At 51.5% G+C, this 19,012-nt stretch overlaps 1 protein-coding gene across 5 annotated transcripts; it reads left to right on the top strand.

Moving 5' to 3' along the window:
• Positions 1-127: 127 nt before the first annotated feature.
• LOC101097117 (carbohydrate sulfotransferase 6) lies at positions 128-13,979 on the top strand. Of its 5 annotated transcripts, none has more exons than XM_045046906.1 (4): positions 128-319; positions 1,858-2,158; positions 11,125-11,200; positions 12,150-13,979. In XM_045046906.1, the coding sequence occupies exon 4, from the start codon at positions 12,166-12,168 to the stop codon at positions 13,351-13,353; it is 1,188 nt and encodes a 395-aa protein (XP_044902841.1). In that variant the 5' UTR covers positions 128-319; positions 1,858-2,158; positions 11,125-11,200; positions 12,150-12,165; the 3' UTR covers positions 13,354-13,979. The 5 variants fall into 5 exon arrangements, with proteins under 5 accessions (XP_044902841.1, XP_044902842.1, XP_044902840.1 ...); XM_045046907.1 differs by having other exon boundaries at positions 128-373; XM_045046905.1 differs by lacking the exon at positions 128-319 and adding an exon at positions 1,343-1,444.
• Positions 13,980-19,012: the final 5,033 nt, after the last annotated feature.

Here is a 19,012-nt window from a genome sequence, read left to right as displayed (position 1 = left end):
CGTGTCTGTTATGAGAAGACTTCGCAAAGGGGGTGGGGATGGGGAGGGCAGAGGTTGCGCACACTTCTCCGAGTTACTCACCGGCAGCCTTCCGTTGCCAGGGCTCTGCCCAAAGACCTTGGAGCTTTTGTTAGCTCTTTGGCAACATCCCCTGGTCCTGCCCCAAGTAAATGTGAGTTTTTGGTGGAATCCACATGGCATGTGGAAACCCACAGGCTGGAAAATTACAACTGTGTCTGGTGAATATCAAATTATTTACGGATCAGATGTTGGTAGCTTCCGAAGGGGAATGACACAGTGTAGTTGGAAGAGGGGAAAGGTGAGAAATATACAGGATTTTATCAACTGAGCTGTAACTCACAGCTAAGTCAAGGTTTGAGACAATTACTCAATATGTGGGGTGTGGCGGGGGGGGGGGGGGGGAATCTCTAATTTTGGTAAATGATTTTCCAGTTTCTGTTTGAATCAGGTGAGGCTCCCTAAGGCCCTGCTTAGGTCCCATCATGGAAGATTAATAAGGCAATTCTCTGTCTTCTGTTTTTCTTTCTCTTCATGTTCGTGCTTTTTAAAAGACGTCTTGTTTCTTTCTGACCAGAGAAGTTCTAAATGCCTATTGGGGAAAATGTAAAATTACAGAAACCTAAAGAAAATAAGTTGTCTGTAAATGTAGACGTTATCACGATTGGCATTCTGGCACACATCTTTCTAATCTTTTGTAGTCTTTCTAATTTTTTCATTATCATAAACAACACTTCTCTGAACCTTGTGTATAAATCCTTCTTGCCAGTTTATTTCCTTAAGTTAGATGCTAGAAAGGAATTACTAATTCAGAAAGCTTATGGCCGTTCTTAAGGATTTAAATTCATCTTGCCAAACCGCATCCTGGAAAGAATGCACTAATTTATACTCCCAGCAGCAGAGACTTCTTTTAGATCCCAGCACGGATTGTAGGAGGTCAGAATTTTTTTTCAGATGCCTGGACTCTGTTGTTATCTGGGCGGGGAAGGGGGACGGAATGTTTTACTTTTTGAAATTTATCTTGTATTTACCCGGACTTGCTACCAAGCCTGTGCCTCTGGGATGAGACTAGAACAGGGAAGGGACGGGAGGAGGGGGCAGCCAGCTCTGGGCTTAGGTCCTGAGGGCCACCTGGCGTCTCGGCCCCTCCCAGCTGGGCTACTGGCTGGGGAGGCTGCGCTGTCCGCTCGGCATCAGGATGCCTTGGACTTGGCTTACTTAGGTCTGAGGCTGGGGGCTTGGGAAAGCGGCTTGGATTCCAAGTCACTGCGCTTCGAGGATGCCACAGAGAGCGAGGGGCGGGGGGGGGGGGGCGCAAGATTACGATTTGATTTCCCTCGCCAGGGCCTTTTGTGCTCCCTGGAGGCTTCGCTCTCCGCGACCGGAGCGGGAGACAACTCTTTCGGTCAGCTAGTCGGGTGAGGGGGTGAGCGCCAGCGCCCTTTGACATCCTCCCGCTGCCCCGGGGCCCACCTGCGCCCGCCCTCACCCCGCCCTCCCGCGCCCGCCCCCGCCCCCGGGCAGCCGCCCCTCCCCCGAGGTGGGGAGGGTAGTGGGAGCCGGGGGCCAACCGGCTCCTTCCTTCCTTCCGTCCCTCCCGCCCCGGCTCCCGCCCGCCGGCTCCGGGACCGCAGCCACGTCTGAAAGCGCCTCATTGTGCGCGCTCTTCTCGGGCAGCGGGCGGCTGCACTGGCGGCGCGGGGCGCAGGGCGCGGGGGGCGCGGCGCCCGGCACGGGTGGGGGGCTCCGGGCAGGGGCGCCCCAGTCCGCGTCTTGTCGTTGCCCCACGACTGCCCCGCACGCACACCCCCCGTTCTTACGACGCCTCTCCGTTTCCAGGACACGCCTGCCCCGTTTCCAGCTTCCCCCCGCCTGAGCTCGCCAGGTGCCTCCAATATCGAGGCATCTGCTGCCCCCGCGCCCATGCCTCTCGGAGCCTTCTCCCCGGGGTCACTGCGTGCCCCTTAAGAGCCTTGGGAGCCTGCGGGGCACATCAGCTCCCGAGGAGTCTCCCGGTGAAGACACAGCCGGCCGTGGACTGGAACTGGGAAGAGGCGAGGTCAAGGAGCCCCTGCCGAGCCTCAGGAGAGAGGTGTCCGCCTCCCGCCACGCCAGCTCGGGCAGGGACGCCAGCTTCGGGGTACGTTGGTTCGGCCTGTCTCCGCGCAGGATGCCCCCAAACCGGGGCATTGATCTTGCAGCCGAGGAGTCGGGTCTGGGGAGAAGAGCTGAGGGTGGTGGTTCTAACCGAAGGTGGAGAGGGCATTGCAGCCCCAGGCGCTGGTTTCACGGTGTCTTCCCGGGGCTTCAGCTGCACCGGAGATCGCTACTGGGGATCCCTAATCTCTTAAAACGGGAGTTGCCAAGGGCTTTAATCCAGAAAGGTTTTTCCACGGAACTCTTTTGAGAAAAAGCAGCTTGGTGAGTGAATTGAGAACCATATGCAGCTGACCTTGGAGCCTGGCGGCCTCTGTTGGGGCTGCTGGATCTTGGCCTCAGCGGAGGTGCCCAGCCAATGTTAACTCTCTTTTCTGTACCCTCTTGCGCCGGAGGCATGAGGATGGGAAGACTGAGGCCTAGAGAGCAGAAAGGACTTGGCTTCCCTGAGGCCCTGAGTGAGTTGCCAAGTACCAGAGGTAATGAGAATAGTGTGTGGCTGCTTCAGCTCTACGGTTCCATTGACTCCTCTCCATCGCGTGTGGTAGGGGCTGTCGCGGCGTCCTTTGCAAAGGAGCCAGAGGAGGAAGCGCCCAGTCGTTAGGAGTGCCCTGCCCCAAGTCACACACCTCACTGGTGCAGAGGCAGAATTTGAACCCAGTCCGGCTTTCAGAAGCCAGTCTTGTAGCCACTATTCACCGTTGTTTTGCAGTACATGTTCTGACCCTGCCTGGGCTTGCCACATTCTGTTCCCAGGGTCACCTGAACCAGATCAGGCTGTTGTCCTTGAGTTTTCCTTATGAAAAGGCTTTCGCTCGGATTCATATAATATAGTTGTCACCCAGGATTTGGAAGATTTCTGAGCAAATACTAGTGTACTGTGTGACAGACCTTGTTCTAAGTTCTTTATAAATATTAACTCATTCACTTTTCACATCGAGCCCTGACTTGGGTTATATTATTTCCCCCATTTATTTTTATTTTATTTAAAAAATTGTTAATGTTTATTCTTGAGAGAGAGAGAGAGAGAGAAAATATGCAAGTGGGGGAGGGGCAGAGAGAGAGGGAGACACAGAATCTGAAGCAGGCTCCAGGCTCCGAGCTGTCCCCACAGACCCCCATTGCTGCGCTTGAACTCACAAACTCATGAGATCATGACCTGAGCCGAAGTTGGATGCTTAAGCTACTGAGCCACCCAAGCTCCCTGAGTTTTGCTTTTTTAATGCTTATTTTTGAGAGAGAAAGAGAGACAGAGAGATAGAGCACGAGCTGGGGAGGGGCACAGAAAGAGGGAGACACAGAATCTCAAGCAGGCTCCAGGCTCTGAGCTGTCAGCACAGAGCCCAGATGTAGGGCTCAAACTCAAGAACTGTGAGATCATGACCTGAGCCAAAGTTGGATACTTAACTGACTGAGCCACCCGGCACTCCCATTTTTTTTCTTTTTTTAAGTGAGCTCTAGGGGTGTCTGGATGGTTCAGCCGGTTGAGCATCAGATTCTTGATTTTGGCTCAGGTCATGATCCCAGGGCTATGGGCTAGAGCCCAGCATGGAGCCTGCTTAAGATTCGCATCTTCTCTCTCTCCGCCTCTGTCACTCTCCCCCGCTCATGCATGCTCTCTTGCTTGCTCTCTCTCTCTCTCTCTCTAAAACAAAATAAACAAAAACGTTTTAAAGTAAGCTCTAGGCCCAACATGGGGCTTGAACTCATGACCCTGAGACCAAGTCGCATGCTCTACCCACTGAACCAGCCAGGTGAATTTCCCCTGTCTTACAGATTCGACAACAACAATAGGCACAGAGAGATTAAGTATCTTGTCCAAGGTCACCCAGTAAATGATCAAATGGAGTTCATCAGCCACTGTGCCAGCACTGCTCCCGGTCATGAGACAGAATCCTGCTTCTGGTCTAGTAAGGGGACATAGGTACAGAAATGCGTGAACAAGAGTATTGTGCACAGTGATCGTAGCATTAACGGTGATTTCTCAGTATCGCCTAAGACTCAGGCAAGGTGAAATTTCTCTCATTGCCTCAAAGATATCTTCTTGCACTTGGCTTGTTTGAATCAGAGTCCAAACAACATCTACACACTGCATTTGGCTATTCCATGTTTTGAGTAGTTTTCTTCTAAAACAGCCCTTTCCTTTTTTTTTTTCTTATGTGATTGAATTCTAAGAATGATTTGCTTTTCAAAAATAACAAATCAATCAAAATAAAATGTTAAAAAAATAAGCCAGAGAACTTTCCAGATTATCCCTGTAATAAGAGGGCTCTGTCAACACCTGGGGGAACACAGGAGAATGTTCTCAAGGTGCATTCCCTAGCCCCCCTCCCCTGCATGAGTTATTTCAGAAAAGAGGTGGGAGTCCCCAGACTTCAGGTCTCCCCAGCTGTAAGGTTCTATGATTAGGTCCAGCGCAAAATGCATTTTGAGGATCCCCAAAGTTCAGAGCCAGAGAAAGGTGTTGTGTGTTACCTGCTCATCTGCTCTGAAATGCCCCCCGGGGTGGCTCTGAGCCAGGGGGACTTGAGGCTCCTTTCCCAGACAATCTGATTTCATTTCCCAATAGATTCCTGCCGGCAAACCTGTTTCCTCCAGCAGCATCTGGGCTGTGTGACTCCAGCTTCCTTGCCTCTGGCTGATGCCACGAAGCTGCTCATTAGGGCTGGCAGAGAGCAGATGTGGCCAGGGCTTGGGGCCAGGAATGTCTCCTGCCACAGCCTGACCCAGTCCACAGCCCTGAGGCTGAGGGTGGGCTTAGGGATCTTCACTCCTTGCAGCCTCTGGGAGGTAGTTCTCCGTCCTTGCCCCTGTCCTACTCTGGCCAGCTGGTACTCGGGTCAGTCAGGGGACTGATCTGCCGCACTCCCCGTCCTGCAGCGAAAGCTGGAGCAGGCAAGCTCCACCCGTGCCCATGCCTCCTTTAACCAAGTTTATGAGTTTACGATTACCAAAGTAATACAAGTCTGTCGTAGACCACCTGGAAAACGCAGCAAAAGCACTAACAAGAAAAAAATTACTTGTTATCTGGCCATAGAAGGGTAACTACTATTCAGCACACATTGTTCCAACTTTCTTTCTATGCATATTTGTGTATTTTTTTAATAAAAGCTCTATTGAGATACAATTCACGTACCCTAAAGTTCACCCTTTTACGGTGCACAATTCACTGATGCAACAGTATACACATGTTGTGTGTTAATCACCTCGGGGTTTATCCATGTTGTAGCATGTATCAATATTTCATTCCTGGGATGCCCGGTGGCTCAATCGGTTAAGGGTCCCAGTTCGGCTCAGGTCATGATCTCATGGTTCGTAGGTTTCAGCCCCCACGTCTGGCTCCGTGCTGGCTGTTCAGAGCCTGGATCCTGCTTGGGATTCTGTGCCTCCCTCTCTCCCTGCTCCTCCCCCACTCACACTCTGTGTGTGTCTCTCTCTCAAAAATAAATAAACGTTAAAAAAAAAAAACTTTATTCCTTTTTATTGCCAGATAACACTCAATTACAGTTGACTCTTGAACGTGGGTTTAAACTGTGTGAGTCCACTTACATGCAGATTTTTTTCAGTAAACACACTGTGGTAGTATAAATGTATTTCTCTTCCTTAAGATTTTCTCAGTAGCATTTTCTTTTCTCTAGCTTACTTTAATACATATAATATGAAAATAGGTGACTGTTCGTGTTAAGGCTTCCAGTCAGCAGTAGGTTGTTTGTAGCTAAGTTTTCCTGGAGCCAGAAGTTACACATGGTGGGGGGGGGGCGCCTGGGTGGCTCAGTCGGTTAAGCATCCGGCTCTTGATGTCAGCTCCGGTCTTGATCTCGGGCTTGTGAGTTCAAGCCCCACGTTGGGGTCCATGCTGGGTGTGATACTACTTTTAAAAAGTTGCACGTGGATTTTCAACTGTGTAGAGGTTGATGCCCCAACTTCCACATTCACCAAGGGGAAGCTGTGTATGGATGTACCACACATTCTGTTGATCTGTTTATCAGTTGATAGGTATTTGGGATGTTTCCAATTTGGGGCCATTATGAATAATGCTGCTGTGAAAGGTGATGAGCACATTTTTGTGTGGACATGTGTTTTCAGTCTTCTTGGATACGTATTTTATTTTATTTAAATGTTTATTTATTTATTTTTGGAGAGACATTGCAGGCAGGGGAAGGACAGAGAGAGAGAGAGAGATTGAGAATCCCAAGCAGGCTCCTCACTGATGCAGGGCTCGATCCCACAAACCATGAGATCGTGACCTGAGTCGAAATAAAGACTCAGATGCTCGGGGCGCCTGGGTGGCGCAGTCAGTTAAGCATCCGACTTCAACCAGGTCACGATCTCGCGGTCTGTGAGTTCGAGCCCCGCGTCAGGCTCTGGGCTGATGGCTCGGAGCCTGGAGTCTGTTTCCGATTCTGTGTCTCCCTCTCTCTCTGCCCCTCCCCCGTTCGTGCTCTGTCTCTCTGTCCCAAAAATAAATAAACGTTGAAAAAAAAATTAAAAAAAAAAGACTCAGATGCTCAACCACCTGAGCCACCCAGGCACCCCTGGATATATATGTATTTTAGAGTGGTGTCCCTGCACCATGTGGTAACCCTGTGTTTAACCTCTCGAGGAACTGCCTGTTTCCTGCAACACCTGTACCACTTTGCACCCCCCAGCGGTGTCCACGGCTTCCCCACCTTCTCACTAATGCTGCTGATCTACCTTTTTGGTTCTAGCCATCCTAGTGGATGGGGAGTGATATCTCATTGTAGTTCTGATTGCCATTTCCCAAGCGACTAAAAATGTCAAGCATCTTTTCATGCACTTGTAGGTAATTTGTATATCTTTGGAAAAATGTCTACTCAAATCTTTTGCCCATTTTTATGTTGGCTTCTGTGTCTTCTGTTATTGAGTTGTAAGAGCTCTTTATATATTCTGGCTCCCATATATATGATTTGCGAGTATTTTCTCCCATCCGGGGCAAATTCTGACTCCACTGCTGTGTGGGTCCTTTAGGCAAATTTCTTAATCTTTCTAAACTTCACTTCCCTGATCTGTAAAACAGGGAGGGGTATCAGGTCCACTGCATAGGTTTGTTGTAAGGATTAAATCAGAAGATGGGCGCAAAACTCTTGGCACATAGGAAGCCCTCAATGGATGGTATTTACTGGTGCTCCGTGTTTCCAGCCCACTGTAAACATTCATCTTCCTCCTCTCTCTCCTTTTCTCCCTTGCTTCCCCCCCCCCTTTTTTTTCCCTCTTTTTCCCTCCTTTTCAGCCTTCTTTGTAACAGATGCCCCGGGCTCCATTAGAGCTGGCTTGCCCCCCAGGGGTGGCCCTTGATGCCAAGAGTCCGCTGATCCCTCATCTGGGATCTGTTTTCTGTAGCCTTTGGGATTCCTGAACAGGGATGGCCTCCAGCTGATGCCAAACTGAGAGAAAGCTGAGCCCTGGATTTGTACTTAGTATTACATTTCACTCCCTTAGATGCGTTGCCAGGGCTGGGAAGGGCTGATGACAGGACATGCTGCAGAGTCAAGGGCACGCAGAGCTGGGGTGCAGGTGAGGGTTTCCCAGAGAGCTGGATTCCTGGGCTCCAGGTCACCCCCCTCCTGTGGCACACCGTCCTGCCCTCAGGTTTCCCCTTGGCAAGTCAGGTAGAACAATAGCTCCTTCCTGTGTCTCCCAGGCCAAGAAACAGTCAGGGATATTTAGAAGATACTGTCACTTAAAAAAATGTTTTTGTAATGTTTATTTATTTTTGAGAGAGAGAGAGAGAGAGAGACAGAGCATGAGCGGGGGAAGGACACACACACACACACACACACACACACACACACAGAATCTGAAGCAGGCTCCAGGCTCTGAGCTGTCAGCACAGAGCCCGACGCGGAGCTCAAACTCACAGACCGTGAGATCATGACCTGAGCCGAAATCGGACACTTACTCGACTGAGCCACCCAGGCACCTCTGAAGATACTGCCACTTTAAAATGCTCAGGAGGACACTGCAGAGCCTGCTTGGGACTCTCTCTCTCTCTCTCTCTCTCTCTCTCTCTCTCTCTCTCTCTCTCTCTCTCTCTCTCCCCCTCTTCTGCTTGTGCTCTCACTCTCAAAATAAATAATTAAACTTAAAAATAAATGCTCAGCAGGAAGAAATACGGGACATGTGGGAGAGTTTCTCCCTTTGGATTTGGATCATAGAGTGTCTGACTTAAGTTAGGCAAATCTTTATTAATATCATCTACTCTTTAGTCTTTGGGACATTCCCTGACATGACACTTACTGCCTTGTTCAGTCGGGATTCTGAACTTTTTAATGAAATATAACATACATACAGAAAAGAACATAAAAATACAGCTTGATGGGGTGCCTGGGAGGCTCAGTTGGTTAAGCATCCGGCTTCAGCTCAGGTCATGATCTTATGGTCTGTGATTCGAGCCCCGCATCGGGCTCTGTGCTGACAGCTCAGAGCCTGGAGCCTGCTTCGGATTCTGTGTCTCCCTCTCTCTCTGCCCCTCCTCTGCTCACACTCTTTCTGTCTCTCAAAAATTAGTAAGCATTAAAAAAATTGTTTTTAAATACAGCTTAATGACTTTCCACAAATCAAACATGCTCAGGTACTTAGCACCTCATCAAGAAACATGGCATGACGGGCCTCCAAAAGCTCTGTCCAGGCTTCCTGAGGGTTCGGCCCACACTGCACCCCACCCCACCCCACCAACAGGACCTACTTTCCAGTTAAAATGCTTGATTGTAAATGGCAGAAATCGAACTCGCATTGGCTTGGCTAAAAAAGGGGGTATTTTCCCCCACTGAGAAGTCCACTGGTGAATCTCGCCCAGCTGGATCCAGGTGCTCACGGCTCAGACTTTTTTTTCTCTGCTCACTTCTCTTCTGTGTTGGCTTTATACCCAGGCAGTGTCCCTCTCCCCTGCAGAGCTACAAAACTCCTGGGATTGGACTTGGGGCAAATGTCCATTCCTGAGCCTGTCGCTTGGTCGGGGGATGACGTGCAGAATATACAGATGAACCAGGCTTGGTACACATGACTCCCTACGAACTGGGAAGTGGGCGGTCGGCTCCACGCAAAGCACGTGCACTTTGTGTGAGTGAGGGGTGGCTCCCCACAGAAAAATCTAGAGGCTGTTAGCAGAACAAGGAGGAACAAGTACTGAGTGGACCCAAAGAAACTCTGTCTAGTGCACTCGTCCACACTGATGCCTGGGAACAGACAGTCGTGAAAAATCACAGTGGCAAGGAGGCGGGGGCAAAGTGTCACTCAGGGCAGAGTGGTACCTGGCTTGAGAGAGGCACAGGTGAGGTGTCTTCAGAGGAAGCGGGGATGGGCACTCGCAGCAGAGAAGAGAGGAACATGGAGTGTTGCTTCCAGGTCACCTGACCTATAGGATGCTGGGTCAGAAATATGGGAAGTGAGTCTGGAAAGCTGAAGGTTGCTGCACAGGGGAATGACACGATGAAATACATGGCATAGGTGGCGATTCTGTCTCCCTCTCCCTCTCTGCCCCTCCCCTGCTCACACACTCTCAATCTCTCAAAAAGAAATTAAAACATTAAAAAAAAAAAAAGAGGTAATTTCTACCTTGCAGGAGTGTTGGGAGGATGCAATTCACTCATGAAAGTTAAGTCCTTGTCCTGGTACCTTTCGGACCCGTTCTTAACTTTGAACCCTGAGGTGACTGGGTGTGCTATACACAAGGCTCCTTATCAGGAAATCTCCCACAGGACCTGGTCTTCCCCAGGCTCCCGCACGGGGTAGGGTGTGTCAGTCCCCTTCCTAGTTCTTGAGTTCCAGTAATAAGATCAGATATCAGCTCCGGTATTGTGTGAGTCACTTAAGAAAATGTCTGGTTTCCTTGGAGTACATCAGCCTGTGGTTGAGACCCTCCCTAGCCAGAAAAGGGCTGGGCTGGCCAGGGCAGCTGTGTTTGGGCCAGACCTCAGGGTCCTTTGCTCTGCAGGGATCCCCCAGGATATGGGAGAGGCCAGCTGCTTGGGATCAGAAAATGCCAGGAGCTTAGAGATGGAAGTCCTGGGTCGGGGTCCCCCTTCCCCTACTATCTCTCCAAGCCTTGGGTCCTTCACCTAAGAAGTTGAGATCACAATGTCTACCAAAGGGGCCATTGAGTCAAAACAGCATGTAGCACTCGTATGTCAGCAAATGCAAGTTGAGTTCCCTTCCTCTCCTGTGCCCTGTTCTCGTGGAGAAGCACATCTTTGAGGAGAGGAGATAACACGTGCAGAGCAGGAAGGCGGCTGCTCTCCTTAGGTTCCGGGAATGAGCGTAGGGTCCGGGACTCGGGAGACAGCGTCGGAGTCAGCAGATGTCAGGTGCGTTGGGTGTCCTCCACCCACTCCTGCAGCCTCTGGATAAGTGGGATCAGCTCACGATTTAGACCCAGCTTCTCCCGGTGGTGATATGGCTGGGGGGTGGGGTGGCTTAGTGGGGCGCAAATACTGTGGAAGCAAGGAGGAGACTTCCAGGCTCCTCCTTCCAAAGCAGCTCATCTTTGAGACCTCGAGCTGTGCGAGCTTGGCTCAGGGTTCCTTTCACTGTGTGGGACAAGAGTGACATTCTTAAGATCTACCACAGACCCAGGAGTGGCTGGGGAGTAGAGGTGGGTTTGGGAGATGCCGGGATTCCAAATGTAGGTGACCTCAGGGTGTTTCATCTGGGTGGAGAAGTCATCTGCCCCAGGTCTCCTAGCTGCTAAGTGGCACCAGAGGGCTCAGTGCCAGCCCTCCCTTCTCCATCCAGCAGGAGAGACCACCCGTTCGCACCCATTTGGAAAAATGTACCCTGCCCCTGGTCTGTGCCCAGCTCCAGGCAGGGGCTGGGCAGCTCTGTTCCACCCGCAGGGACCTTTCGGTCAGTAAGGGAAGGCAAAACCCTCCCCCTGTGCGGGGTTATCTCCTCCGGTGAGACGCTGACCCAGCCTCCCTCCTGCTTCCTCAGGCCCTGAAGAACCCGAGGACGTCTTCCATGGATTTGTGATTGAGGTGGGCAGCTCTCCCAGCGGCCCTGGACTACCGTGAGTAACCTCAGCATGGAGGCAAACCGTGGCCAGGGGCCTGACTGCTGTCACCTCCTCCTTCCCTGGTTCTGTCCCACCTCCCCCTCAACTGCTTTCTTCTGCACATTCACGCAGCTCCAGATGGGTACCTTCCCTCTGGAGTCCCAGCATCCCGCAGCACTCTACTCCCTGCAGGTGGCAACAGTTGGTGTTCTTTGTCTCTGTCATTTATTTGTTTACTTTTAATAACAAAAGCTGTAGCTGCGTGTTTAAAAGAAGTCAAACAACACAGACCGCGCACTGTGTGGAAAGTGCAAGTTGCATGTTATGGGATTTGCTACATGCCCTGCCCCCATGCTCATTCCATTACTCCAGTGCCAGTATCAATCCCCTTTTTACAGATGGGTAAACTGAGTCACAGGCAGATTAAGAGTTTTGTCCGGGATCACAGGCTAGGGAGTGGCTGAACCTGGGGAGGGAGCCAAATGATTCATCAAGCTGTTTAGCTAAATAACCTAAAATTGTCCCCCCAAAGGGAATTCTTAAGCAAAAGGTGGAGATTCTGTTTTTAAACGAGAGAGAGAGAGAGAGAGAGAGAGAAAGAAAGAGAAAGAAGGAGGGAGGGAGGGAAGGAGGGAGGGGGAAGGAAGAAAGAAGGGAAGAAAGAAAGAGGAGTAAGGCAGAGAGAGAGGGAGAGAAAGGCAGGGGAGGGGAGGAAGTAAGGACCAACATACATTTCCCGCAGTAGTCTGCAACTGGCCTTTGCTCTGCAGGGTCTAGATCACGGCTGATGTCTTAAAGTCCTGTTGCTGGGGGAGCGCCTAACGAGACGGCTGTAGTCCAGGGAGCCCCCCACAGGTCGGGGGGTCCAGACCGGGGGCCCGCTCTCTGCAAGCACCGGGCGGGAGTTGGGCTGCGGCGCGGCTAGCGGGCCGCGGTCCCCAACGGCTGCACTCTCCTCCCGCAGGCCCCCGGCCGGCGGCATGTGGCTGCCGCGCATCTCCAGCACGGCCGTGACCGTGCTCCTGCTGGCGCAGACCGCCATCCTGCTTTTCCTGGTCTCCTGGCCCAGGCCGCCGTCCCCGGTGGGCGGCAAAGAGCGGGTGCACGTGCTGGTGCTGTCCTCGTGGCGCTCGGGCTCGTCTTTCGTGGGCCAGCTCTTCAGCCAGCACCCCGACGTCTTCTACCTGATGGAGCCCGCGTGGCACGTGTGGACCACCCTGTCGCAGGGCAGCGCGCCGGCGCTGCACATGGCCGTGCGCGACCTGGTGCGCTCCGTCTTCCTGTGCGACATGGACGTGTTCGACGCCTACCTGCCGTGGCGCCGCAACCTGTCGGACCTCTTCCAGTTCGCGGTGAGCCGCGCGCTGTGCTCGCCGCCGGCCTGCACCGCCTTCCCGCGCGGCGCCATCAGCAGCGACACGGTGTGCAAGCCGCTGTGCGGGCGGCGGCCCTTCGGCGTGGCGCAGGAGGCCTGCCGCTCCTACAGCCACGTGGTGCTCAAGGAGGTGCGCTTCTTCAACCTGCAGGTGCTCTACCCGCTGCTCAACGACCCCGCGCTCAACCTGCGCATCGTGCACCTGGTGCGGGACCCGCGGGCCGTGCTGCGCTCCCGCGAGCAGACGGCCAAGGCGCTGGCGCGCGACAACGGCATCGTGCTGGGCACCAATGGCACCTGGGTGGAGTCCGACCCCGGCCTGCGCGTGGTGCGCGAGGTGTGTCGCAGCCACGTGCGCATCGCCGAGGCCGCCACCCGCAAGCCGCCGCCCTTCCTGCGCGGCCGCTACCGCCTGGTGCGCTTTGAGGATCTGGCGCGGGCGCCGCTGCCCGAGATCCGCGAGCTCTACGACTTCGCGGGCCTGAGCCTCACGCCGCAGCTCGAGGCCTGGATCCACAACAGCACGCACGGGTCCGGGCCCGGCGCCCGCCGCGAGGCCTTCAAGACCTCATCCAGGAACGCGCTCAACGTCTCCCAGGCCTGGCGCCACGCGCTGCCCTTCGCCAAGATCCGCCGCGTGCAAGAGCTGTGCGCCGGCGCGCTGCAGCTGCTGGGCTACCGGGCCGTGGCCTCCGAGGCCGAGCAGCGCGACCTCTCCGTGGACCTGGTGCAGCCGCTTGGCACTAGCAGCTTCAGCTGGGCGTCGTCCACCGCGGCGCACCCCCGACCTTAGCGCAGGCCCCCCAGGCTGTGGCGGCGGGGGAGGGAGCCGGTCACGCAGCGCCCAGGCTGCTAGTGGAGGGGCCCGGAGTTGGGGAGTCTTCCTCCGTAGTAGGAATGGATTGAGTCCCCAAAACTCCATGCTTCTTTCTTCTTGCTTTTCCTTTGAGTCCTCCTTAGGAGCTGGGTTCGCGTCGGGTGCACGCTTCACGGAAAGCAAAACTGTGTCCACGCTTCCTGTGGGCACCGCGAATAAGTTCAGACCACTCGGCTGCTACTGGAGTGCTTTCTTCCTAAGTCTCTTTTCCTTTTGGATGCATCATCCAACAGCTGACAAGGGGGTCCCGGCCCTACCTGGGAGTAGAGGGGGCGCTGCGGTGAGCTGGCCCCTCAAGTCCAGCCCCTCCCCCCACACCCCAGACTTGTTGCCCCCAGGTCCCACCACCACACTCTATCAGAGCTGTTGGCATTTATATTGCTTGTTTGTTTCAGCAAGAAATCAGACAAGATGCCTCTTATCTTGTGGTCTCCCTCTAGCCTCTCTCTGCCCCATCCTCCCTGGAGCCCACATACTCCCATCACCTGCCCTGACAGTAAAGGTCCCACCCACAGAAATAAAAAATTAATGAATCTGCGTGATACTGGAGTTTACAGTCTGTGAAGTTTGACGGGCAGAACACAAAACTGAAGGGACTTGTCCGAGGTGACACCATGAGGAGGATGGAGGCAGGAGGAGGGTTTCGCTCTGAGGCTACGGCGGGAGGTGGAGGGGTGAATGAGGCTTGCAGAGACCTGTCACTTTTACGAAGGAAGGGCAGATTCTCCCGTTTTACTCGCACTGGGGAAGACCCAGCAGCCATGGCTGGGGCCACAGCTGCGGGCTACAGGAAGCGATGAGCTAACCGAGCCCAGAGTGCAGCAGCTAAAGAGCCTGCCGGATGAGGCTGGTGGGAGGCCTCGGGAGGCCTGGGCAGCAAGCCAGGCAGAGCATGTGGCAAAGCAAGAAGTTGGCATCAGAATCAGTGCCTGGAGGGCAGGTCACAGGGCGACTGTAACCAGATAAATCTGGCCAGGAGACTGGACGGGAAAAGCCTGCGGGGTGATTGTCTTCCCTTGGTCCTCCCAGGCCAGGCCCTAGACGAGAGCAGAATACCATTCCTGCCTGCAAGCCTTCGGCTGCAGAGACTTATTAAAGGGATGCTGGGTGTCCAGACGGCTTAGTCCTGAGCTTAGCAAATGAAAATGAGAGTTAGCAAGCACCCAGTAAGTGTTTAAAAGGAAAAGGAGGGGGGCGGGGCGGAGCTCACAGACCCTCTGGGAAGAACAGGGCAGCAGATTTGAGTGCACACAAACTGTGGGGCACAGTGTTGGTGTGGGCCTGACAGTTGCCAGAACTTGTGTGCCCGTCACCTCTGGAGATAAGGGAGCTGCCCTCACTGTTGCCGTCACTTGCCAGAAGGGGTTCTGGAGGCCGCTAGCTTCTTTTTCTCCGCCCAGGTATGGCCTTGGATTGATGGGACCTTGACTGTGGACCCCCATCCTTGCTGCAAAGCAGGCAGGCAAGAGGGAATCTGGCATTTTCCACGTCTTTTCTGGCAGGGAGTAGAGACATATTGACCTTGAAGCTGAAGCTTCAGGACCCCTCACTTAAGGAGCCGTCAAGCTGTAGAAGCTTCAGGCCTCATAAAACCTCCATCTGCTCCTTCACAGTAACATGGGGAAGGTATTTAAACCCCCACATTTGTTAATGGGGATTCTGCAACTTCGAAAGGCTCAGGTCACATAGCTTAATATACAGGACAGACCTCGGGGCGCCTGGGTGGCTCGGTTGGTTGAGTGCATCCGACTCTTGATTTCACTTCAGGTCATGATCTCATGGTCTTGGGATCAAGCCCTGCATCGGACTCTGTGCTGGGAGTGGAACCTCTTTAAGATTCTGTGTGTGTGTGTGTGTGTGTGTGTGTGTGTGTGTGTGTGTCTCCCTCTGCCACTCTCCCCTGCTCGTGCTCTCTTTATCTATCTATCTATCTATCTATCTATCTATCTATCTACCTACCTACCTACCTACCTATCGGATATTCTATAGATAGGAGAGAGCTCAAACTCGCATTTCTGACTTCAATGCTTACAGTTCTAACAAACTGAACTGGGATGCAGTGAAGGACCCCACTACCAGCCTGGAGAGCCAGATCATTCCCCTGGTAATGACATAGGTCTCTAGGTGTTAGGGAGCCATCCAGGCACTTGGCTGCAAACATCTCAAGGACCTGAGTGTTGAAGAGTATGGTAGGCAGTGGGCTGGGGCATCGGGGCCCCTACTATTGGCCCCTTTTCTCCCTGCCTGCCCCTCCCTGTTCTCTGCCCTGTGCTGGCCACTGGGGATAAAAGTAGCCTGCTGACCCTGCCTGGAAGGATCACAGTGCCAAGTGGAGGTGTCAGCCTAGGAATGCTCCTGGACAATGTGGTATGTTCAGGCAAAGAGGGATGAGCAAGATGTTCATGGTACCAGAGGCCAAGAATAGGGAGATACTGATCCCTTGTGGGGCCCAGGAAGGCTTTGGGATGGCTCAGAGCCCAGCCTGATAGTGGCCTCACACAAGTTTCATTTGCCCTTGCTCCGGTCGCAGACCGTATGGATGGCCACCTTTAATGGTCTTTGCTCTGTGATTCATCCATTCTGGATGTACACCCCAGATCCCAGAAAGGGGATGACTGGCTCCCAGACCTGGCTCCATGCATATAGTGTACTCTGGGCAAGCCTCTGGGTGAATGTATATATGCCCGGTGTACCTGGTTCTAAGCAAGGCTGGGGGTGAACCCAGATCAGGTTTCTGGACAAGGACAGGCAGTATCCAATTGAGTGTTTCAATGAGTCAGGACAGTTCAGACCCTGGAGACATAGTGAGGGGACAGAGCAGTCACAGACCTTGCTCTCGTCGGGAGTACAGACCCAAAGTAAATAGTTCCGCAGATAAACCTGCAAACATAAATGTCAATTGTGCTCTAAGAAGAAATAATAAGAATGGGGAGAGGATGACCTACTTTAGTATGGGGAGTCAGGAGGACCTCTTTGAAGAGGAAACACTGATTCGAATAAATGAAGGAAGAATGGGAGCTCATCAAGCATAGAATGAAGAAAAGGAGCCAGATTAAAGACAGGGATTCGTCCGCCTTGGAATCAAGTTTCCTTGACAAAATTAAAAACTCACTCGTGGGTCCAGGCTCATGAGATTAGAGAAGTCCCCAGGAGGTGACCAAGTTTTTGTGTCTATAGTGCAGATTCCTAGAAGTCGAACTATTGGATCAAGAAGCATTTGTGTCTTAAATGTGAAACTACCAAACTACTTTAAAAATGGAGTACTAACTTAAAGTCTCTGGAATGGTGTTGAGAATGCCCTTACCTTCCTCTCCTACTGACCACCCGCCCCCCCCGTCACCTGTACAGGGGTAAGTCAGTCATTTTCATTTTTACCTACCCGATGGAATATTATCCAGTGATAAAAAGAAATGAGCGATCAAGCCATGAAAAGACACAGAGGAAACCAAAATGCCCATTACTAAATGAAAAAAGCCAATGAAGAAGTTGCATGCTATATGATTCCAACTAATATGACATTCTGGAAAAGGCAGAACTATGAAGACAGTAAAAATATCAGTGGCTGCCAGGGGTTGGGCATGGGGAAGGGAGGGATGAATGGATGAGGCATAGGGTTTAGTGTCAATGAAAATACTCTCCATGATACTATAACTATGGGTATATATCATTATATATTTGTCTAAACCTGTAGAATGTACAACACTAATAGCAAACTCTAAGGTACACTATAGACTTTCGGTGATTATGACGTATGCATGTAGGTTCATCCTTGGTCACAAATGTACCACTCTAGTGAGTGATATTGATAATGGGAGAGGCTACCAATGTGTGAGGGCAGGATGTATATGGGAAACCTCTGTACGTCTCCCTCAATTTTGTCATAAACCTAAAACTGCTCTAAAAATGTTAAGTCTTTAGAAAAAAAAAATGGACCAAAAAACACTGGTAGCCTCAGGAGGGAGTGGGAGTCTGCTGAAATGAGAGGGTTTGGCCAACGGCACAGAGACTGAAGCAACCACTGCAGAGTGGACTTTGGATTTTCCTGGGGCGGCAGGTCGTTCTGCCAATCATGCTTTCTCCCTCGGGGGTAAGATTGGAGAACCTGGCTGGCCCTGCAGTCCTGGTGCCATTCTGATCCGAGTCTTCAAGTCCGCCACACCTCCATTTGTTTGTTCAACACACATTATGAACTGAGCAGTAACCAGTGCAAAAGTAGGGAAGAATCACCGGAATTAGGAATGTGCGGGCATTGGGGGGGGGGGGGTGAGTTGCAATTTTTAGTAGGGTGATCAGCGTAGGTCTTGTTGAGAAAGTGACATGTGAGCAAAGTCTTAAAGGAAGTGAGGCAGTTAATTAAGGGGTAACGATAGGTAGAATGTCCCAGAGGAGGAAAGGGACAATACAAAAATCCTAAGGAGGGAACCCATTTGGCATATTGGGAGAACAGCAAGAGGCTAGTGGGTCTGGTCTGGGAGGCCAGAGGAAGAGAGCTAGGAGATGAGAAAGCAAGAGAGAGGGAGTCAGATCATGTAGGACTTTGTAGGCCTTGGTGAGGACTTTGGCTTTTCCTTGGAATGAGATGGAGGGTGTCCAAGGCCACTCTCGCTCTGTGGTACTCCTTAAATAACTGTGCATATAATATCATATATGTATGTAACATGTCAGATATTTTTTAAATAATAGATCATTGCACTGCCTATGTTAATATCCTTATTTAGTGTATTGGCTAGTCTTGCAAGTTTCTCAACTGGATCAAGTCAAGCACACTGTGGCCTTCTTCTGTAACTTCGATTTTCCCCTCACTTTATATTCCACAGACTCATCATGTTGTTGCTTGCAGCTTTAAGTAACTTATTTCAATGACTGAGTAGTATTTTATTGAAAATTATATCACAATTTTGTTAACTCATTCTCGTCTTGATGGACGTCCAGCTTGTTTTCAGCTGTTTGCTGTTACCACGCTACTAGGAACCATCTTGTAGGAGCCTCCTGGTGCCAATGTTAGAGGCTATTTATCTGGGAGTGAACTTGCTGGATGGTGAGACTCTTCAGTCGACATTATTGCAAAATGGTTGTCAATTTACCGCTCAGGAGTTCAGTTGCTCTACGACGTCACGAACAACTGGCATTCTCAAGACTTCACATTTTTTGGCTATTGGATGGTTGATAAATGATCTCATCGTGACTTCATTTTGGGTTTCACTGATAAATAATGAGGTTAAGCATCTTTTCCTATTTTTGTTGGCAATTTGTGTTTTCTCTTTGATGAAGTACCTATTCAGTTCTTTTGTCCCTTTGTCATTTTCTTACCTGGGTTTCAGGAGTGCTTTATAGATCCTGGATACTACTCCTTTGCTGCTTACAAAAATATCGCAAATATCTTTGCCCAGTTTGTGGTTTGTCTTTTTGCTGTTTTTATGATAACACTTGAATAACACGTTCTTCTTTTTTTTTTTTTAATGTTTATTTATTTTTGAGAGAGAGAGAGAGATACACAGTGTGAGCAGGGTAGGGGCACAGAGAGAGAGACATACACAGAATCCGAAGCAGGCTCCAGGGTCCGAGCCGTCAGCAC

The sequence above is a fragment of the Felis catus genome, chromosome E2 (genome assembly GCF_018350175.1).
Source record: "Felis catus isolate Fca126 chromosome E2, F.catus_Fca126_mat1.0, whole genome shotgun sequence".
Classification (NCBI taxonomy): domain Eukaryota; kingdom Metazoa; phylum Chordata; class Mammalia; order Carnivora; family Felidae; genus Felis; species Felis catus.
Note: the sequence above shows the minus strand (reverse complement) of the source record. Positions and strands in the feature narration are given on the sequence as shown.